This window comes from Zea mays, chromosome 9 (genome assembly GCF_902167145.1).
Source record: "Zea mays cultivar B73 chromosome 9, Zm-B73-REFERENCE-NAM-5.0, whole genome shotgun sequence".
Taxonomy (NCBI): Eukaryota; Viridiplantae; Streptophyta; class Magnoliopsida; order Poales; family Poaceae; genus Zea; species Zea mays.
In genome coordinates this window covers 156,350,647-156,372,999 of record NC_050104.1, presented here as the reverse complement: position 1 = coordinate 156,372,999, position 22,353 = coordinate 156,350,647, and the positions used below count along the sequence as shown (strand labels likewise).

The following is a 22,353-nucleotide window of genomic DNA, read 5'->3' as shown; positions in this document are numbered from 1 at the left end:
CCACCACCAATTTGTAAAATTTTTAGTTTTTCAAAGAGTACTTTCAAATTGGTATCTTACTTGTGATATAATTTCAAATTGGTATACTCTCTTCAAAATTAATATCAAAACCCTCTTGAACACTAAGAGGAGGATCTCATTAAGGGGGAGTTTTGTTTAGTCAAAGGAAAAAACATTTGAAACAGGGGGAGAAAATTTCAAATCTTGAAGATGCTTTGCAAAATCTTATCCATTTACCTTTGACTATTTGCAAAAGAACTTTGAAAAGGATTTACAAAAGGATTTGCAAAAACAAAACATGTGGTGCAAGAGTGGTCCAAAATGTTAAAAATGAAAAACAATCCATGCATATCTTGTAAGTATTTATATTGGCTCAATTCCAAGCAACCTTTGCACTTACATTATGCAAACTAGTTCATTTATGCATTTCTATACTTGCTTTGGTTTGTGTTGGCATCAATCACCAAAAAGGGGGAGATTGAAAGATAATTAGGCTTACACCTATTTTCCTAATTGATTTTGGTGATTGAATTGCCCAACACAAATAATTGGACTAACTGGTTTGCTCTAGTGTATAAGTTATACAGGTTTAAAAGGTTCACACTTAGCCAATAAAAAGATCAAGTATTGGGTTCAACAAAAGAGCAAAGGGATAACTGAAGGCTCCTTTGGTCTGGCGCACCGGACTGTCCGGTGTACACCGGACAGTGTCCGGTGCACCAGAGGACTCAAACTCAAACTCGTCACCTTCGGGAAAATCCAGAGGCACTCCGCTATAATTCACCGGACTGTCCGGTGTACACCGGACAGTGTCCGGTGCTCCAAGGAAGAGCGGCCTCAGGAATTCGCCAGCTTCGGGAATTCGCAACGGCTAGTCCGCTATAATTCACCGGACATGTCCGGTGCACACCGGACTGTCCGGTGCGACATCGAGGCAACGACTACTTCGGCGCCAACGGCTACCTGCAGCGCATTAAATGCGCGCCAGCGCGCGCAGAAGTCAGGCACGCCCATGCTGGCGCACCGGACACTCTACAGTACATGTTCGGTGCGCCACCGGACATCCAGGCGGGCCCAGAAGACAGTGCTCCAACGGTCGAATCCCAACGGCTTTGGTGACGTGGCTGGCGCACCGGACATGTCCGGTGTACACCGGACTGTCCGGTGCACCATACGACAGTCAGCCCCACCAAACGGCTAGTTTGGTGGTTGGGGCTATAAATACCCCCAACCACCCACCATTCATTGCATCCAAGTTTTCACACTTCCAACCACTTACAAGAGCTAGACATTCAATTCTAGACACACTCAAGAGATCAAATCCTCTCCCAAATTCCACACAACGCCCTAGTGCTTAGAGAGAGATATTTGCTTGTGTTCTTTCGAGCTCTTGCGCTTGGATTGCTTTCTTCTTTCTTTGATTCTTCATTGCGATCAAACTCATTTGTAATTGAGGCAAGAGACACCAATCTTGTGGTGGTCCTTGTAGGAACTTTGTGTTCCAAGTGATTGAGAAGAGAAAGCTCACTCGGTCCGAGGGACCGTTTGAGAGAGGGAAAGGGTTGAAAGAGACCCGGTCTTTGTGACCACCTCGACGGGGAGTAGGTTTGCGAGAACCGAACCTCGGTAAAACAAATCCGCGTGTCACACCTCTTATTTGCTTGCGATTTGTTTTGCACCCTCTCTCGCGGACTCAATTATATTTCTAACGCTAACCCGGCTTGTAGTTGTGATTATTTTTAAGAATTTCAGTTTCGCCCTATTCACCCCCCCTCTAGGCGACTTTCACATACTCATCCCCATTTGGGTTTCGGGTCCCCAATGGGTCCCCATCCCCAATTAAGAGATAACTAGGTACTAACAGCTAGCACAAATTATCCAGATTTCAGACATCACCACATCGGCAAGCACTCATCTATGAACCATGATCCATTCATCCATCCATCAGAAAAAAAAAATCAGTACTTTGGGACCGATAGAAGAAATGGAGAAATGAGGTCTGCTCACCTTCCTTGTCACTGAGTTTGTTGGCGCCTAAGAATCCATGGTCGTCACCGTTGTCCTTGGCTCCTAGGAGTCGGCGGTGCTCCTCGTCGCTGGTCAAGTCGCCAGTGTACAGTGCCAGCGCAACATCTTGTCGTGTGGCGGTTGACCGGCTGGGCAGGGCGTAGCGTATGGCTGGTTATTTTAGGTTTTTATTTTTTGCTAGTCTACCAGTTGCCTTGCTGTGTTGCATTGTTGGGCTAGGACTTGGGGCCTGGTGCGCTGCCGTGCTAGGCTTGGTGGTCGGCTCGGAATCAACTCATTCATACAAACAGGACATGTATACACGTATGAAATACCCATGGGTAATCGGGTTCGGATTATGGCTTCCCAAACCCATACCCGTTTACCTAATGGGTGAAAATTTTGTCCCATATCCATACCCATAGTGACATTTTTTGTCTCATACCCGTACCCTAATAGGGGAATTCCCCACGGGTTAGCGGGTATCGGGTCCCCATTAACATCTCTACGTAAGACCAAAAGAGGCCAAACAAAAAAGATTGAAGAATCAAAAAGTAAGCTGTCAAATTTGATTATTACTATCTCTACCAACTTAACTATCACATACTTATATTCAAACTCTACTTTATAAGCAGTGCAATCGTACAAACAGTATCTTTAGGTAAATTATGGATAAACTGTTAGATATGATCTAAACTTATGTAATTTTAAAAGGGTGTTCGTATCTTATTTCATCCATCGCATATAATGACCATTTTCATTTGGGACCATTTTCAAATTTGATTACTCGTGGTATTTTTGGGTGGCTACGGCTGCTGCAACCGTACGAAATCCATTGTTTGGTAGTCAATAAATACTTTGAAACTAAACATGAGCTAGTTTTATGGAATACTTTGGTTTTAGTGAGCTGATGGAAAACCATGGTATTAATGCTGTAACCGGATGCATACCGTGGTTTCAAAAAGCTTTGCTACGGTGTGAGAACCTCTCGACCAGTGTTTTTTAAATTTCATCCCTAAAAAAAAATATTATCTCGTCCTCTATATCTTATTCACCTCTAACAATATTCTCTAAATTTGATCTTCTATAACTACAATATTAACATAATACACAACTACCTTATTTACTCATTATTTTCATATAATTTTAATTAGATCTAACATGCCGCATTAAAATGATGCAATTAATAATTTTCCAATGCTACAAACTAGTGATCGTATAAATATTATGCAAAATATAATGTATACATATTATGTGAAATTAATTAAATTCATGAGCACATAAAAAACAATATCGTCATCCATAAAATACATAAAAATAACATAAAGTACAATGTAGTCATTCGTAAAATACATAAAATCCAATATCCTCCCAAGAGTCTAGCACCTTCCTTTAGAATTAGACAAAAAACAAACATAAAATACATTTCAGCAAAAGGCGGATAAGGAGATCTCGGAGAGCACGAGCATGCGGGAACGACGACGGCGTCCGCCCACGCTGGGCCTTGCTAGCTCGGGAGTCGGGGGCTTTCCATCGAACGCCTTACCTGTACCCAAGCTCGAATTTTTTGTATTTTGGTCTTTCATCGGAAAAAAAAATTCACGTTTGGACCCTAAAAAATTTTAATATAATTTTTGGACCCTTTACTCGGCGCCGTAGCCTGTGGTACCGAGGTAACACAGCTCGGCGCCATAGGCTATGGCGTCGAGGTACGTGCTGCGTTGGCACAACGGACGTCGTGGCGCTGACGTGGTACCGAGCTTGGCGCCATAGATCTTGGCGCCGAGCTCCATTTTGTACAGAAAACTTGTCTAGCTCAGTTGGTAAAATACAAGACTCTTAACCTTGTGGTTGTGGGTTCGAGCCCCACGGTGGGCGTTTTTTAATACTTTTTGTCTTTGTCACTTTGTTTTTTTGTTGTCCATATTTTTCGTTTATGTTGCTGATTTGTCTGTCCTGATTTATTTTTCATCCAGTTTTATTTTTGTGACTGATTTGTTTATTCGTCCAGATTTTTTTATCCGGCGAGCACAGCAACTGTGTGCCACAGTGCTCACAAGCCGTCAACTTCTCCCCTTGTTTGCTTAGCTAACCACAATAAAAATCAAATGAGAACACTCTTACTTCAATCGTGATCAAATAAAAATATTATATTTTCATTGAGTTCTTTTGAACATAAATTTTAAATCCATAATAACATATTCCCAGTAAAAAGAAGCACACATATTCATCTTTTTCTTCTGCACTAAATAAAAGTATACTCCATTATATACTTGTCTCATGGATGATATATTTTAGAATTTACTGCATATACAACTGCTGTGCTCGCCGGATAAAAAATCTGCACGAATAAACAAATCAGTCACAAAAAAACTGGATGAGAAATAAATCAGGACGGACAAATTAGCGACATAAACGAAAAATATGGACAACAAAAAATAAATAAGTGACAAAAACAAAAAGTATTTAAAAAACACCCACCATTGGGCTCGAACCCACGACCATAAATTTTAAAGCCTTGTATTTTACCAAATGGGCTAGACAAGTTTTCTGTACAGAATGGAGCTTGGCGCCAAAATCTATGGCGCCGAGCTCGGTACCACGTCGGTGCCACGATGTCCGTTTGTGCCAACGCGGCACGTACCTCGGCGCCATAGCCTGTGGCGCCGAGCTGTGTTATCACGGCGCCACAGGCTACAGGCTACGACGCCGAGTAAAGGGTCCAAAAATGACATTAAAATTTTCTAGGGTTCAAACGTGAATTTTTTTCTGATGAAGGACCAAAATGCAAAAAATTCGGTACCCAAGCCACTAACGGCGGTGGTGTGGCTCGCTGGCGCCCGTGTGGGCGCGGACGAGTAGAGCTGGACGTCTCCTCCATCCTCGGGCTACTGTGCTCGTACCACGATCCATAGCCTCCTTGGATCCTCGCCCCCGTGATCTATGGCCGCCTTGGATCCCCGCCCTTCGTCTTCTTTGACACGAGTAGAGATGGCAATGGGTACCCGAAACCCGAATACCCGACGGGTTTTCCCCGATATGAAGGCGGGTACGGGATGATTTCTCTACCCGCGGGTATGTTAATGGGTAAAAAACTCTACCCGTTGGGTAGACGGGTACGGATATGGGTTGGTACGTCTATCCGTGGGTAAAATATACCCGCATCAATAACACTATAAACATCTAATAGAGTCCAACTTAGCTAGAATAAAATCCTTCTCTAGTTATCATTTATCTAGATACCAAGTTATGTAATCATATGATTTGTTATATGTGAAATTGAAGTTGTTTTTATATGTTTATTTAATATTTTGAGTGATTGGTATATTGGAATTTAATTCTTTCCGAGCGGGTACGGGTTACCCGATGGGTAAAAATACCCGCGCGGATACGGGTATGGGTAAGATTTTATACCCGCGAGCATATATGGGTAACCTGACGGGTAGATTTTTTTTTGATGGGTACGGGTATAGAATGGTACTACCCGACGGGTATGTACCCGTTGCCATCCCTAGACACGAGCATGCTACGGAAGGAGCGGTGGGAGGTGTTAGGCTGGTGGCAATGGGGGCTAGAAGGGAGGCGAGAAGGGCCCTCTACCGCCCCGCGCGAGGCGATAGGCAGGCGAGAGGGAGAGAGAGGGCGACGGCACTCACGCCCGGCGAGAGCGGGCGATATCGCCCCGCTCTCGCCCGCGTTGGCGCGCGCGTCTGGGCGAGAGGGAGGCGAGAGGGGGGCGACGCACTGACGGGGCGAGAGTGAGGCGGGCGAGAGTGCGGTGGCGCGACGTGATTGGTCCATGTGTGCCACGTGGACTAGCCGTTTTTACCGTTTGGAGTCCAAAAAATTCGAAAAAAATTACAAAAAATCACAAATTTCATTCTCAATCCATCTATAAATATCCCTACCTGTTGGAGGTCATAATTAGATTTATGTAATTTTCTATTAATTGTTATGTATTTTTTTAATTGTCATGTACTTTTCTTTTAATTATTATATACTTTGTAATTTTAAATTCAATAAAAAATATTATGTTGTATAATTTGTAAGCGTTGAAACAAATCTGTGTGAATTATTTAATTCTGAAATAGAAAAGCTGATGTGGCTGTAGGCTGAGGCTATGACCTGCTACAGCCTGTGCACTGGAGCAGCAGAGGCGAGAGTGGAGGCGAGAGCTGATGTGGCAGAGGCGAGAGAGAGGCTGTGCACTGGACTCAGCCTTATACAGGAGCGCGACGTGTGGGTTCCGAGGTGGCGTGGGAGCGAACGAATAGAGCGACGTGGGAGCAGAACAATGGACAGAGAGTCCTCAAGCCGGACGACAAAAGCACCCTACAATTTAGTGGACCTGATACATGTCCTTGCTGGAGGCGTACCGGAGATCTCCGTTCGCTACATTTAGCGTCGCGGACTCTTTATAAGACCCTGTTGGAGAGAGCATAAGGGTTTGTTTTTTTGGCTGTGGTTGTGAAAAAATAGTTATAGGCTATAAGCTGTTAAAAATTAAAACCCAAACTAAAAGCCGTTAATTTCTTTTTCATATATATTTTTCATAATTTCACCTGAGCCAGTAAAAACAGATCTAAATGTGTTTTTAGTTTTATACTGCGATAAAATCGGTTTTCAGAAAAAAACTGCTTACTGAATTCAATCATTTTGTTTGGTATTTGGCTTTAGAGTCACGTAAGTTTAGACCGGAACTATATAAAAAAAGGCCCCCGCGGTTTCTTCATCTTCAATCTCCCGCTCCCTCACCCCCCCACCCCCCCCCACCCCCCCCACACACACACACTCGCGCTCGACACGCAGGCGACGGTGGCGGCGATCAGGCCCGGTATCTCAGCACGGCCGACAGTCCCAGGCTCGACGGCGGCGTCAGCGGCTCCCCTTCCCGCCTCTAGCCAGTGGCCTCGTGCCCTCGGCTCCGGTCCTCTGCACACCGGCCGGAGACCCTGCGTGCGTGCCTCCCTCTATCCTCCCGACTCCTGTGTACCCCGACGGCGCCCGCCCCCGGCGGATGCGCCGCGCGCGGCCGTCGATCAGCGGGATCCAGCAGCCGCTGCTCCACCTAGGCAGTCGCGCCGCTTTGGGAGCGCTTATGCCCCAAAGCGATGCGTTACCCGTCCGCTTTTAGCACTGAAACGTGCGCCTAGTGCCGCTTTTTGGAACCCTGGTTTCGAACATCTCATATTGCATCATCAATCGGTTTATCAGTTGACATACCTAAACTTTTTCTGTCGATGCAGATTTCTTTATACGATGAGCTGGAGATTTCCTCTATTCGGGTATGTTGATCTTATTGAAACCAATCTATGCTGATGTCACAATCTATGTTTTATGAGCCCTGACATCTCATTTATCTGTCTAATTAGTTAGGTTTTACATATTCCTAATTTGCTATATGCATTTGGTACATGTTTCCTTTGGAACCTGCTAGTTCAAATACGTTGCACAATCACAACACTATGATGCCCAGTTTTAGTTTTTTCTCCCTGTATAACCCTGCAGTCCAAAAGTTCTTTAGTTAACAAAAGAGAATTTTACCTGATTGCTATATGTGCCATTTCCTGTGGATGCATCTTAACAGTTATACTGGATGTAGGATGCCATATACGAAATTATGCCTTACAAGTTCTGAAAATTTTGCTTCTCTTGGTTACTGTTATTTGCTCCTTTGAATGCACTCATAGCAGTTCCCAGCAGCAGCAATCAGATCCAAATTTCCAGGACATTCCTATGCAGTCTTGGTACCCTACCTCGGTTGTAGGTTTGTCTTCATCTCCAGCCACACCTACCTCTTCTAGCTCCAGTCCACATCAAAGAGCTTCAAATAATCTGCAGTTTTCATCCCGTGGGCAACCATCTCCTGCTGAGGCTGCAGAGATAATTGCCCATTTGAAGGACAAGAGGTTAGCACATAGTCTTATTTTCTCTAGTGATTACCTCTGGCTTTCTTGCGTACAAGATTGTTTCCTGTCTCATATTTATTACATTGCATCGAAGTATTTTGTCATCCTTTACTATGAATCACACGCTTTTAGGGTTATCCCCAAACTGGGACACTTAACAAAACTGTGTCCAGATCTATAACATACGACTGCTCAAATTTTGATACCTTAACAATATACTAGGGCATGGTCCTTCAGCAAATACCATTATGTTATGGATTGGCATCTCAAATCTCATATCTGTATAGTACATATGTTAAGGTAGCCTGAATGACCAGAAGCACACAGCTTATAGGTTGACTGTAAGGGTAATAAAAGTAAATATGAACTGGCTGTCTAAAAATTGTCATTTGGTGTAACTTGGAGAACTAGTTGATGAGTGCTGTATAATTTTAGATCGACTGTTTATGCATGGCTGATTCTTTGTGCTGTATGTTGGCAGCTTATGTATTTGCACAATATTATTTTTTCTGATGATGTATCATTTGGCTGGAGTTGACAACTTTGTCATATCATGCTATTTTTTATTCATTTTTTGTGTGTAGTATTGAGGAGTTACAGAGGCTATTGAAAGAGAAAGAGGCATATAATGCATTCTTTAACACATTCGATCAAGTGAAAACCCAGAACAATGTAAGCTCTGTTGCACGACCACTTCTTTATATTTATGCTGAGCTCACCAAAGGATGCTGAAATCCTGTCTGCATCATAACCACATTTTTATGGCCTGTTTGGAACAAAAGAATGAAAAACACAGGAAAGGAAAAATTATAGGAATAGGAAAGAAGTGTAGTGGCAAAACAGAGAATTGAAACACTGGAATTTTTTATGAGTTGGTGAATGGTGATTGGAATTCAGGAATAGGAGCATAGGAAAAAAATGGAAATAAATAGGGATCCAATATGCCTGAACAGTGTGCGACTTATTTATTTATTTTTAGTCATCAATGGATGGATTAACTCATCTCTATAATTTACGATATTGGTTAATTATTATTGAGCTTCCTTTGGGTTTTAAACTTTGGAATTAGATTTTTTGGCTCAGTGGTTCCAATTATTATTGAGGTTCCTAAGAGTAAAACTTTTGTATTGGATATCCTCGCTACAATGGTTATGGAAACAGTTTTGGAACCTTATTGGTTAGTTAATGATGTCAGAGATCCAGTGGTACTATTTCTTTTCATTATTTCTTCTTTACAATATTGTCTCCTAGTGTACAAAATCCTTGAAAGCTTACATATTGTCATTTGTCAACCATCTTGTGGGCTAAGTTTTAAAAATTTTAACACATGTTTTCAAGGTTTTAAAGTTGTCCGACTAAGGCCTTATCGCTGGAGCAAGCTCGATCAGGATCTTCGACTCGACTAGGGCGATTAGGAAGCGATTAGTCGTCCTAGTCGCTGACTAATCACGATTAGTCGTCTGACTAGGGTTATGACCGACTAATTTTGTCTGTTTTGGGCCAGTATCCGGTCTCTTTTCTTTGGGACGACCCACCATATCTAAAGGTCTAAATATATTGTTTTGCCTTACCTGGAGTCTAGGATATGCAACGTTGTAGCCACCGGCACCTATATGCGGCGTGCGCCGTGCTCAGCGCCATCGGCCTCCTCTCACGTCGCCCTGTTGTGCATGCGTGCTCCATCACGTGGCTGCCCCCCCATCTCGTGGCGGCTGCAGAGGTCCTCTGCTCGAGCCTTTGGTGTGCGGCGCCTCTGCTCCATCCTCTAGCGCGCGGTGGCCTACTGCAAGCCTAGGTCGTCCTCCACTCCATCAACACTTGAAGTAGGGAAGTGCCCAAGAGCGCCTGAAGTGGTTAGAAAGGAGATGACAATCTATTTGAAGAAGAATGCAAGGAATAAGATGGTGTTGTTAGATAATGAAGAGGAGGATGTAGAAGGACATCAGGAAGATGGTGATGCAAGAGATGTACCAAGTTCTGGCATAGCAGGAAAACAAGTGAAGAGGAAATTCGCTCAAGCTGCTAAAATGGTATTTGAAATGTAGGGTCCTGCTGTCCTGCATTTAATCTTAGGACTTGCATTTGAATTTTGAACCTATGATGATGCTACAACTATATATATTAGTACACACACATGGTCCTGTTATAGTTAGACGACTAGGAGTCGTAGGCTCAACTAATCGACAACTTATTGTGATTAGTCACCTCATCGGTGCTCAGGCGACTAGAGCCGACCTGTCGACTTTAAACCCTTGCATGTTTTATCTTTCTTCCGGCGCGCCATCCATGTGTTGGTGGTTGTTTTGCAAGTATTTGTTTTGTTTTGTGACTTTCTTTTTATCTGGTTTAGTGTTTTTTCCTCAATGCCTCATCTCTGGCATACCCTTATAGGGAATTACTGTAGTTTTGTGTATTTGCTGACTGGCCCTCTTAATGTTCAGGTGCGTGGCGAGCTTAGAAAGGAGACATTGCAACTTGCAAGTGAGTTATACATTCTGTTTGTCTAAATAGTGGTGTTTGAATTGGTTCCAAAGAAATAGTGGTGCTTCGAAAGTACACTTTGATTTACAGAACTTTAAATAAGATGTAGGATATATATAATGTATTCTTACTCTATTTAGTGCTGTAAAATTACAGGGGAAAATTTAGAAAAGGAGCAGCGGATTTTGGAGCTTGGGAATCAGGTTCAGCACTGTCACTTATATGTCATGAAGAAAGAAACCATTGTTTTGGGCTATTCATTAATAAATCAATATCAAATGATCAGAATAATTCATAAGTTTTGTTAATACCATGAAATGGTAACCTTGTAATACTGTTACTGTGAAGCTTTCTACCAGTGTTTACAAGTCGTCCGACTAATCGCGATTAGTCGGGCTGGTCGCCTGGAGATGGGCGATTAGGAGGACGACGTGATTAGGGTTTCTAGTCGTCCTAGTCGTCCGACTAGTCGTCGACCTGGGCGATTAGTCGTCTGGTCGAGCGCAGTCTAGTCGTTTTTGGTCGTTTCAGTTCTGGACTTTTGGTACTGGGCTTCCCTCTGGTTTTTGGCCCATCTATAGTAGCGCCCCTTCAGAAACCCCCCAGGCTCCCAGCCGCCAAGGCCTTCCAGCCGCCAGAACATTTCCTAGCCGCCAGAAAACCCTAATCCTCTCCTCTCCTCTGTCCTTGCCGACATCTCTCACCTCTCCTCTGTCCTTGCCGGCGTCTCTGCTCCAGCGGTCAGGCCTCCAAGTGCTCCAGCCGTCCGGCGTCTGCCAGCTACTCAGCTAGTCAAGAATTGAAGATGAGCTCGTCATCTGAAGGTAGCACTTGCTCTCCCTTCTCTGATTATTTCCCAGCCTTCCCTTTCCCTCTGTTACCTCTGCAGCGCCCGGAAGATAGCAGTAGCCCTTCCCTCTCCCTTCTCTGATTGTGTGTTTGTGTTGTCTGTTCAGATTTTAATGGTGGCTGTGGACGTGCTAATAACGTTGAGGTCTTATTCCCTGGGTCAAATATGGTCGGCAGTGAAAGTCAAAGTGCTTCTGTTCCTCAAGTGGCCTCAAATGCAGGTAGCACTGGTCCTGCGTCTGCTTTATCAGCTGCTGCAGATTGTAAAACCCTTGCTGAAAAGGCAATTGCAGCATTCCCTCCTGACCTTAGTGCACAAGCAAATGACCCCAAGAGAAAGGCAAGGTCACAGGACCCAGGATGGCAGTTTGGGTGGTGGCCAGACACAACAAAGAAGGATTTTGTTCAGTGTGTCTTCTGTAAGAAGATTGTGCCATCTGGAATCAAGAGGTTTAAGCAGCATCTAGCCGGTGGGTTTGGTGACACCATGAAGTGTGCTAGAGTACCAGAAGTGGTTTCAAAGGAGATGCACACCTATCTGAGAAGGAACATGAGGGTTGTGATTACTGCGGATGGTGATGAAGGTGAAGAGGAAGGGGAGCAGATTGATGTAGGCCCCCTACCAAGTTCTGGGACAAAAACCAAGCAAACAAAAAAGCAAATTGCTCAAGCTTCCATGTCTTCATTTGTTGTAGCAGCTCCTATAAAACCAAATACACAGAAGGCAAGCAAATCAGTGAGTGCCATGCTTTGCAAGACTCCAGAGGAAGTTGTAGCAGAGAGACATAAAAATAGAACTTCTCAGACCACTCTTGAGCATTGCACAAAGAAAGGAACAGAAGCAAAGCAAATTGTTGACGACCATGTAGCTGATTTTCTATATGAGAACAAGATTCCATTGAATGTCGTCAATTCAAGAAGCTGGCAGATTATGATGGAGTCCATTGGTCAGTATGGTCCTGGATATCGTGGCCCATCATACTATGAGGCAAGGGTACCTTGGCTTGAAAGGGCAGTGAAGAGAACATCAACATTGAGAGCTAAGCACGAAGAGGCTTGGAAGGAATATGGTTGCTCAATTATGTCAGATGGGTGGACTGACATACGACAACGGCATTTGATAAACTTCCTTGCCAACAGTCCAGCGGGGACCTACTTCTTAGGTTCTGTCGATGCATCAAGTGAGATAGCAAATGCCAATATGTTGGCAGATCTATTGGAGAAGCAAATAATTAAGGTGGGGAAAGAACATGTGGTACATGTGATCACTGACAATGGAGCCAATTTCAAAGCAGCAGGGAGGATCCTTATGGACAGAATTCCCCATCTGTTTTGGACTCCTTGTGCTGCGCATTGCTTGGATTTGTTGTTGGAGGATATTGGCAAGATCAAGGAGTTCAACACTTGCATCAACATGGCCAAGAAGGTTTCGAGGTTCCTGTACAAGCATGGGCGACTTCACAGCCTAATGAGAGAAAAGCTAGGTGGGGACCTTGTTAGGCCAGGTGTGACTCGATTTGCAACATCATTCTTGACTTTGGCAAGCATGTATAAGCATAAGAGTAAATTACAAGGCTTGTTTGTTAGTGATGAATGGAACGGGTCTAAATTTGCCCTAGTTAAAGAAGGTGAACAAGCTGAAAATATTGTCCTTTCAGTATCATTTTGGCAAACTCTTGAAAATTGTCTTCGGGCTTCACAACCACTACTCATTGCTCTAAGGATTGCTGACGGTGATGAGACGCCAACAGCTCCAGAGATAATGGCAGCTATGGACAAAGCAAAAGCTACCATACAAGAGTCTTTGAAAGAGAAGCCACGATTACTTGCTGAAGTAATCTCATGCTTTGAGAAGAGGTGGGATACTCAGATGGAGCAAAAATTATATGGGGCAGCCCTTTATTTGAATCCAGGTAAATTCTTTACCTTAAGGGATAAAGACAGGAGGCAAGCTGCAAGACTTCGAGCTATGTTCAATGATGTTTTGTGGAAAATGATCAGTGATGAGGATGAGCAAACAAAAATAAGTAAACAAGCAGATGACTATGAAAGATCAGAAGGGGAATGCTTTTCAAAGGCTGGAGCAATAAGAGAAAGAGAGAAAAAAAGTCCTAGTAAGTCTGTTTTACTATTGCAGCATTAGTTAGTTTGTTTGCCTGTTTCTGTTTGGCACTACAACTGATCTATTTTTTGTATAACTATAACAGTCCTATGGTGGGGTGCATATGGAGGACTGGCATATGAACTATAAAGCTTAGCAAAAAGGGTTATAAGCCTATGTTGTGCAGCTTCAGGTTGTGAGAGAAATTGGTCAGATTTTGCAGCAGTAAGTATTGTTGTTCTTGTTCACTTGTTTGAGTGGTTGTATAGGTCAGCCCTTTTTTGCTGAATCTGATGTCTTGCAATTGTGCATTTTTAGATCCATACAAAAAAGAGGAACCGACTAGAACACCAGAGGCTTAATAAATTGGTCTATGTCAGTTACAATAGGAAGATGGAAAATAGGTTTCAAACACTAAGAGAGCTGGGATCCAAAGGAAAAAGAAGCAACCCACTCGTGCTTGAAGAGTTCATGTGGGAAAATGAATGGGTTGAAGAAAATGAAGATGATGGTGACAACAACATATGGCATGCTGTGGATGAGGCTTTAGGAGCAACTCAGGCTCTTCGAGGCAGAAACTTGCCAAGAATAGCTGCTGCAGGTGCTGGTTCGTCTTCTCAGCCTCAACGAACATATGTTAGGACAAGGAAGCGTTCAAGAAATACAGCAGCTCAAGATATTGGAGAGGAGGATAGTGATGATCAAGAAGATGGTGTTGCTGCAGCACAAGCAGAACAAACCCAAGAAGCAACTGGATTGGACGAAGATGGTGCTGCTGCTGATGCATTTTGTTTGGATGCTGATCTGCTCTAGGTAGCAGCCAGCAGGTAATATTACTTTCAGTTTAGACTTTGGATGGATTCAGTTTTACACTTTTACTGAATTACTGCTAGTCTGCTACTAATTATGCCTATATTATTGCAGAAATGCAGTGTTTATATAGTTAATATATAGTTATATACATATACATATGTCCTTAAATCCATAGGACGACTAACGGACGACCAGAGGTCGACCAGGACCGATTAGGTCGACTAATCGTCGCCCTAATCACGATTAGTCGCCTGGTCGCCCCTCTCACTCGACCAGCTGGTCGCCCGACTTGTAAACATTGCTTTCTACTGATTTTGTTATTATGTTTTCAGCGCTTCATTTCTTTGCTGACATTTTCATTTGCATTTATAATTTTCTGCAGTGCACAATAATTAGAACCACACAACTGGCTGCTGCTCAAGACCGGCTTACTGATTTGGAGAGGCAAAAGGATGATATTATGAGGTCCTATTCCCCTGCTGCACTACTCGACAAACTCCAAAGTAAGTACTCTGAACAACATCTTCAGCCCCCCTTTGGTTAGGTTTTCCAGACCGCTTTTGGGTCTGTTTGATTGAAATGTGGCTGCGGGGAAAAATTGCTGTGAGCTGTGGAAAAGTTGTAGTTGTAGGATGTGGAACGTTATAGGATTTGGATAAGTTGTAAGTTGTTTGGTTGGAACAAGTATAAAACTTAGCTTTTATCTTCATTTCCCTTGAAACAACTGTAAAACAGTTCTCTATTTTCAAGATTTCAAAAAGTTGAAAGCCAAAAGTAGGGTCAAAGCGCTCTCAACTGTATTACTCAAAAGTACTGGTTTCCATCCCATTGGTTGGCTTTTGACTTTCTGAATGCAAAAGCAGCTCCTAAAAGCCCAACCAGAGGCACCCTTTGCTTCTTAAAAAGCCAAAAGCTACATTGTTATGGGCTTAAAACATCCTTTTAGGAGTTTTTTCAGAAGCCACAACTCAACTTTCATATAAACAGTCCCTAGGGCCTTCAGGGGTATTACAGGTATTTCCTACACAATCTACAGTTTGACAGCTGCTCTAACCAAATGACTTTCAGCTTCAAGAAATGCAGCTCAGCTTCATCAACTTCACTATAGCTCAGCTTCACAATGAAATTGTTGAGTTTTTTTAAGTGTTTGGCTTGCAGACCAACTTTAGCTTCACGAATTTGGTGATTTGGTTGGAAAAGACAATTTTGCCCTTGATTGAATTATTCACTATGAGTAGGGATGGCAACGGGAATTCCCTATCGGGAATAGCTTCCCATCCCCTTTCCCGTGACAAAAAAATTCTTCCGCAGGGATCCCCACGAACGCTCGCGGGAGATATTTCTTTCCCATCCCCGTTCCCCGCGGAGATAAATCCCTGACGGGAATCCCCGTCCCTGCTTAAATTATAATTATAACATACTTTGTTTGTTGTTAATGTAAAATGTTGTCACTTATCCACATTGTCTGATGTAAGAAGCCACCATGTGTACATCAAAATGAAAACATTTGTACAATGAGTGATCTCTTGATAAGGTAATTATTTATTTTTATTATTAACTATTATACGAAAACATCATCACGTGCAAGTTTAATGGGTCTCCGCAGGAAACGGGGATGGGGGATACTTCCTCGTCCCCGTTTACTCGTCGGGGGAGAACTTTCCCCGTTTACGTCCTCGTGGGGAAAGAAACTTCTCCATCCCCATCACCTACTAGAAGAAACTTCCCCGCGGGGAATCAGGGATCGGGTCCTCATTGCCATCTCTAATCATGAGTTTCGTTTCTTCTTATTTTTGCATCAATCAATACTATTAAAAAAACCTAAACAAATAGAACATCTAGCCTGGGGCTGGTATAAATTATCGTAATTGGTGCAAAAACAAATTTACTTGGTTGATTAAACAATACAATGTGACTGTTAATTTATTCAAATAAGGGTGATAGAAATAGGAGTACAATAATACTGTTTATACAAACAAACATTTTTTTCTCGAACGCGCAGGAGAGCTGCGCATCATTATATTAAAAAGAACGGTCCAAAATAGACCAGTATATGAAAGGTACAACACCTCATTAAGAGGCAAAAAACATAGAAACATAAACAGATCCAGGATCAAATGCCTACTACAACCGACTAGGATACAACACTTAACACTTGTGCCGCTGCAGAGAGCAGCGAATGCCCCCTGGCACCAGCCATCTCCCAGAACTTGCAATCTTCACCAGCTTGCTGAAGGACCAGGTCCAAACTGGGGCTGAGGCCATAAAAAACACACTTATTCATGTCCTATGATTCCATATAGTCCAAGCACCCAAAGCAATTAGAGAGTCCAAACCCTTATAAGAGGAGCTGCGACTTCATTTACATCATCCACCAGCTCATGAAAGATGTAGTCTCAGGGTGAGGAGCTAATTGATGCAGCCCAAATCTTTTATACAAAATTACCGTACATACTGAAAAAATAAGTTATGACATTATTATTGGAGAACGATACTAATTAATCAGCAACCAAACAAATCCTGAATTCAGCCAAGTTTTTTTCTTCCTGCCAACATTAATCTAGACATACCATTCCAGTAATTTTCTTAATAACAATACCTGCAATGACTTATTGGTTTGTTCGTTTGTTTGTCAGTGTGCAGTATCACCAACTATCAAACTACAGCTAGCCTCAATTGGCCAAATTATAATCCTATTAATTCACTACCGCGTATTGCAGCCATTTACCTTGGCGCTGTCAGCCGCCTGTGGCCCAGGGAGATCGACCCTAGTTACTGGTGGGGGCAGGGCGGGCCATGGGAGTGCGTAGAACATAGTTGTCGGATATCACTGTTTGAGAGGTCACCTCGTCGTTGGAGCTCCTGACGGGTCGTCCATGGCCGTCGGCGGCTAGATTTTGGCTCTGTGCTGAATGGGAGTTGAGCGGGATAGAGGAGTCGGGCAGATCTGTTCGGTGGGGGATTGAAGAAAGAAAGAACGAACTGTTGCCGTCTGTAACCATTGACAAAGGTGGGTATTTTCTACCCAACTTCACGGCGAGGTTAAGCTTCTCTTTTGCTGCTTCAAGAAAAAACATGAATCTTTTCTAACTTTAGTTTTTTTAAGCTGAGCTGTTGAATTTGTATATGTTTGACTTGTAAATTTGAGCGATCTACTGAAATGGGTGAAGCTGAGCTCTCCCAAACAAGCCCTTAACTCGTGACAACTTTTTCATTGGCTATAACTCACATCAGCTTTTTCAGAAGCCATATCTCAACAAAAACGTTCCTTTCTTATCAGTTACATACTTGTTTCTGAGTTTGTTATTTTCTGATCCTTAACCGGATACAATATGCATTGCATTGCAGTTCCAACGTTCAGATGTCACATTGCATGTGACGCTATGATTATACTAATGTCTTATGAACTCCGATACCCAGTTGAAAACACAACAAAAAAAGGATATGCAATTAAGTATTTGAATTTGAGATGTTTGTCACACAAAATAATCATATTGTTTTTCCTCAGCGTCGATGGCAAAGCTGGACGAGGAGTCTGAGGAGCTGCAGCAGAAGTTCCTGGCAAAGGACATCGACTTCCCACACTTGGTACAGAAGTACAAGAAGCTCCGCACGGCTTATCACAAGCAGGCGTTGCTCCATCTCGCCGGCCAGACATAACTCCACTGACATCCGGCCTGCATCATGTCAACTTTGCTGTATTCCTCTGCTTGGCCCTGTTTTATTGCTGCAGCTTCCTATAGGGCTTGCCAAACACTTTGCACGATTTGTTGGATGATAATAAAGCTTTCGTATGCTTCATGTTTCGTGGATGCTGGCTCTGGTGAGAGGGGAATTGGAGGGAATCCATGGAGAAATTCTCTTGCTATTCAAAATTGTCCCATGATCTCCTCTTATTAGGGTAAATTCTTCTTAGGGTCTGTTTGTTTCCGTTCATTTTGATGAATTGTAATTTAACTAACACAGTAGGCTATTTTTTAGAATGTGACATTTCACAACTTTCTAAAGTGTATATATAAGCTTATCTCAAATTCATGAGGTGAAAGATGAAAATTAATTCCATAGATTTACATGCTACTTTTCGAATGTACAATTTATAGCACATTCTTATACTTGTTTTTCTATAAGATAAATGTAGTGTATAACTATCTATCTGATATGATTTAGGATAATATGTGTGAATTGAAATATATGTGAATTGTACTTTATTTGTTGGTATTAAATACATGAATTGTGTACCACTTTTTTTGGCATTGTCATGTTTCATATTAAATTGTTATGTACTTAGGTGGTGTTTTTGTGTTTAGGGACTATTTTTTAGTCTCTACATTTTATTTTATTTTAGAATATAAATTGTAAAATACAAATATTAAAATAAAATTTTAGTTTTCGTATTTTGCAAATTAGAGACAAAAATGAGACTAAAAAGAAACCAAACACCCCCATTTTGCAAGACTACGGTTTGTGTCATTTCATATTGAGTTGCTATGTACTTATTGGTATTTTTTAAGACTACGGTTTGTGTCATGGTTCATATTAAATTGCTATTTTTTTTTGTGCCCACCCTATTATAGGGTGGCCGAGCGAGTTGCCCCATTGAGCAAAAATCATACTGTAAAGTGAACTTTATCGCTTCAGGTAAAGTTGCTCAAAGCGGCTAGCCTAAGCTACCCTTTGGGTGAAAACGTCAGGCTTTCTGAAACAGAGAGTCTGTGATTCCACAAAGTAAATCCACGCTGAAGATTAATGTATTAAACTGCGGCCGCCGATGCTGAAAAACAGGAGCGCTCCCGCGAACTGCGTCCGTAGAGCAGCGCGCGCTGCGCTCCTGCGGGACTGGCGGCAGCGGAGGAGCCGGGGAGGGGTGGGGGAACTGGGGAGAAACCCGGAACGGCCTTGTTGGCTCACGAACCCGATTCTTGCTTGTTCCTCTCTTGGGCTCTTGTGGGCTTGAATAGGCCACTGTTGGCCTTTCGGAAAGTCATTCGGCCCCAGGACCGCGTCCTCTTAACCTGTAGCCTCGGACGGAACTCTGAGCCCTAAACCCTACTCGAACCAAACCAGAGCAGCCTCCACCGCCAGCGCCGACAGCTCGTGTTCGACCTTGCGCACTTCTCCGCCCATGGCTGAACCCGAGGTAGGGGTGGCCGCAGACACAGCGATGGAAACCGAAGCTCCTGAAGCAGCCGGTCAGAAGAGGGAACGGGATGAAGTAGGTGATCCTGCTGCTGAAGGAGGCGAGGCGGCGGTGGAGGAAGCGGCGGCGGCTAAGAAGCCGAAGTTGGAGGAGGAGACTAAGGAGGTAGAGGAGGCGTCGGAGGAGAAGGCAGAGGAGACGGCGGAGGGGAAGACAGAGGAGGCGAATGAGAAGACAGTGGAGGCGGAGCGCAAGCCAGTGAAGCTGGGGCCAAAAGAGTTCTCCTCATCCGTCGAGATGTTCGACTACTTCTTCGGTCTGCTTCACTACTGGACGCCGCAGATTGAGTTCAATAAGGTGAGGGTTAGCGTTTGGTTATCTTGACTGCAAAGAAGATTGATCGTTTACCTTTAATCTGGCATGCGTGGTGTAGTCTATTCGATCTGATGAACTGTTGTTAGCCAGGCTGCGGCAGTAACAAGCTTGTAGTGCTAGTTAAATTTCATAAGCTTCAGTTGAGTTCGGGGATGCATTTACTTGTACTATATAAGGTTGCTCTTAAACATCAGTTTACTGCAGTTATCATTTTTATTTTAATTTGCAAATCCGTTCTTTAAAGCCGTCAGTTTGCAATTACTTGATTAGTTCGTCCTGAAGGGTTCTAGGTAGAACCTGCATTATGTGCTGCCCCTTCCAGCTCCACTGTCTTCATCAGTCATAGATATGGAACTGGATGAATGTACTAGAAAACCATGATGCAGTTTGGTCTTCAAGTTATGTACTTCTGTTATTGCTAGGGAAGTCTTCTAATTAGTATGATTTGTTAAATCAAGTTTTGGATTAAGTTTGTGGACAAATGCCGGCCTATATTTTTATTTGGCTTGATTCATTGGGGTTTCATGTGTCTCTATGTTATGTTTGATCAGCTTTTTGATAATCTGTACTGTTTTTTGGTGTATGTATTAATATTTTTTCCATGGTTTTCAGATCTATGTATATATTTGCATTTACAGTCATAATCGCAAGCAGCACCTCTTTGATCCACTTATAACATCGCTATGACAGTCACACGCAGCACCTCTTTGAGATCTTAAGCTTCATTTTCTATTTGATCCACTTATAACATGCTTCATTTTCAGTATGGAGTTCAAAGTTTTTTTTTCTGATGTTTGAGTAAGAAAACTCTGCTGTTGGTAGCTTTTGAGCTGTCCACAAAACCATGAATCACTGTCTTAATATTGTTGTTTACTTATTCCTTCCGATTCCCTTTTTCTTGGTTATGCATTGCTAACTGTAACGAGACCTCCACTAGATGGTCTTAGACAATTAGGGTATTTTGGGTGCCATTGCTTCCATGTTATCTAATATATCGGGAATGCGAAGAACTGTAGTAATCTCTTCTTTTCTGGTATGGTGATAGTGATTCTTTTTTCTTCCAAACTTGTATTTCATGTGTGTTTTAAGTATGTATTCGATGTAATTTGTGTTTTGAATTGTGATTTTTACCTCGTTTTCCACATTTGTGGTGCTTAAATAAAAACAATAATTAAACCAGTGCCGTGGTAGCACTTGAAAGTCAAATGAATGACTTGTTAACATGACTGCACTCTTGTTTTCCTTACAAGCATACATTGTAAGTTGAACAATGGAAACATCTGTCAGGTGGTTGTTGTGTTGTTGAAAATGATTGCTGTCTATGTAGTGTCCGCTAGGTAATTGAGCGTCATTGGTGTCCCATAGGCCATAGGTAAAAGCCATATGCCCATAGCCTTCATTAATATCTGTTCATGGACACATGGTTTTCTTATTTGCATCTCGACTTTTGCAGTATGAACAAATGGTGCTGGAGGATTTGCTGAAGAAAGGCCACGCGGAACCTGCTAAGAAGATCGGGGCAGGAGTCGAAGCATTCGAGATACGCAACCACCCGGTGTGGCAAAGCCGCTGCTTCTTTATCCGCAGGATCGATGGATCCTCGGATGACTTCAGCTTCCGCAAGTGTGTGGACAACATACTGCCTCTCCCTGAGGACATGAAGGTCGGCAACGGCAAGAAGTCTGGTGGCCACCACAAGGGTGGCGGTGGCGGCGGCGGGGGTAGGGGAGGAGGCCGTGGCCGAGGCGGCTGGCGTGGTGGCCGTGGCCGGGGCAGGAGGGGAGGGTAGGATCTTAATTCTTAACAGGCCCTGCAATTTTGCCCGGTTAATAAGACACTGGTGGCCGTGGACACGAAGGCGTTTATTATGTGACTGTCCTGAAAGACCGATGCCCACCTTACAACTGATCCACGCCGAGTGCTTGCCGCGTGCTGTTCTTAATTTGTGCCTTATTTTTCTTCTTGTCAGCTGCTCGTGTACGTTGCTTTAGGCCATCCGGTCTGTTCGCTGCTGGTCTGGAATGAAGGATAGATAGGATTACACTTGCACAGTCATAGATGCGCTTGGCATTCGGCACCGAGACCAAAAGGCCACCTTCTCTGGAAAGTAGGCACGCAGACGCTTTTGCCAAAAGCAGCGCCTCCTTGTTGCGTGCTCGTCGTCATCAACCTCCCGAAAGCAACTTCATTGCCGCTTTTGGAAGGGAGGGAGTGAGGGACCCAGCCAAGGATATGCCACCCATCTGGTGTCATGCGCCCGAGCCAGATGTGACGTCGCAGCCGGGACGACGAGCGATGTGCAACGCAACAGGATGGGGGCCTGGCTGCCAGCGGAGCGGATAAAGTTTCACCGACTTATTTGGCCTTTTCCGGCATAGATTAGTCAAATTTGATGATTTTTGCTACTCTCTAAAATAGATTTTATTAAAAAGAGTAAGGTACTCCAACAGATTAGTTGAAGGGTGACATGCAAGTGTAGAAATAAAAAAACAGCAGACATTGATTGATCTACATTGAACAAAACGATGAATCGCACATGGCAGGTTTCCATTAATTATCGTGTATTCAATTAGTTTACTGATTTTTCAAACGATTTAGAGCTAGTTTGAAAACTTTATTTTTCTAATAGACTCCTATTTCCCCAATAAAAATTAAACTAGTTTCCCTTAAAAATGAAAATC

General features: G+C 43.1%; 2 protein-coding genes across 6 annotated transcripts; both read left to right on the top strand.

Annotated features, from left to right (window-relative positions):
- Positions 1-6,750: 6,750 nt before the first annotated feature.
- On the top strand, positions 6,751-18,237 carry LOC100272263 (vacuolar protein-sorting-associated protein 37 homolog 1). Of its 5 annotated transcripts, XR_004852418.1 has the most exons (11): positions 6,781-6,963; positions 7,254-7,916; positions 8,501-8,588; positions 10,358-10,397; positions 10,554-10,600; positions 11,136-11,221; positions 11,354-13,360; positions 13,454-13,572; positions 13,666-14,174; positions 14,543-14,663; positions 17,669-18,237. XR_004852418.1 is itself a non-coding variant. In XM_008662244.3 (8 exons), exons 2-8 carry the CDS (start codon positions 7,267-7,269, stop codon positions 17,818-17,820), a joined length of 690 nt encoding a protein of 229 aa, XP_008660466.1. In that variant the 5' UTR covers positions 6,751-6,963; positions 7,254-7,266; the 3' UTR covers positions 17,821-18,237. The 5 variants fall into 5 exon arrangements, 3 of the variants coding, with proteins under 3 accessions (XP_008660466.1, XP_020399116.1, NP_001296959.1); XM_008662244.3 differs by lacking the exons at positions 11,136-11,221; positions 11,354-13,360; positions 13,454-13,572; positions 13,666-14,174 and having other exon boundaries at positions 6,751-6,963; positions 7,254-7,292; positions 7,701-7,916; XM_020543527.3 differs by lacking the exons at positions 11,136-11,221; positions 11,354-13,360; positions 13,454-13,572; positions 13,666-14,174; positions 17,669-18,237 and adding an exon at positions 16,881-17,031 and having other exon boundaries at positions 6,757-6,963; positions 7,254-7,292; positions 7,698-7,916.
- Positions 18,238-19,194: 957 nt separating this feature from the next.
- LOC100277882 (uncharacterized) lies at positions 19,195-21,640 on the top strand. The gene is made up of 2 exons (NM_001151334.1): positions 19,195-19,654; positions 21,126-21,640. The coding sequence occupies exons 1-2, from the start codon at positions 19,283-19,285 to the stop codon at positions 21,459-21,461; spliced, it is 708 nt and encodes a 235-aa protein (NP_001144806.1). The 5' UTR covers positions 19,195-19,282; the 3' UTR covers positions 21,462-21,640.
- Positions 21,641-22,353: the final 713 nt, after the last annotated feature.

Bases quoted from the DNA above. Each gene is read 5' to 3' on its own strand.
- LOC100272263 (NM_001310030.1), top strand. From the start codon at position 7,267: ATGAGCTGGAGATTTCCTCTATTCGG. The intron at 10,601-14,542 runs GTTCAGCACTGT...AATTTTCTGCAG, and splicing joins TTTTGGAGCTTGGGAATCAG to TGCACAATAATTAGAACCAC. The intron at 14,664-17,668 runs GTAAGTACTCTG...GTTTTTCCTCAG, and splicing joins ACTACTCGACAAACTCCAAA to CGTCGATGGCAAAGCTGGAC.
- LOC100277882 (NM_001151334.1), top strand. From the start codon at position 19,283: ATGGCTGAACCCGAGGTAGGGGTGGCCGCAGACACAGCGATGGAAACC. The intron at 19,655-21,125 runs GTGAGGGTTAGC...CGACTTTTGCAG, and splicing joins CGCAGATTGAGTTCAATAAG to TATGAACAAATGGTGCTGGA.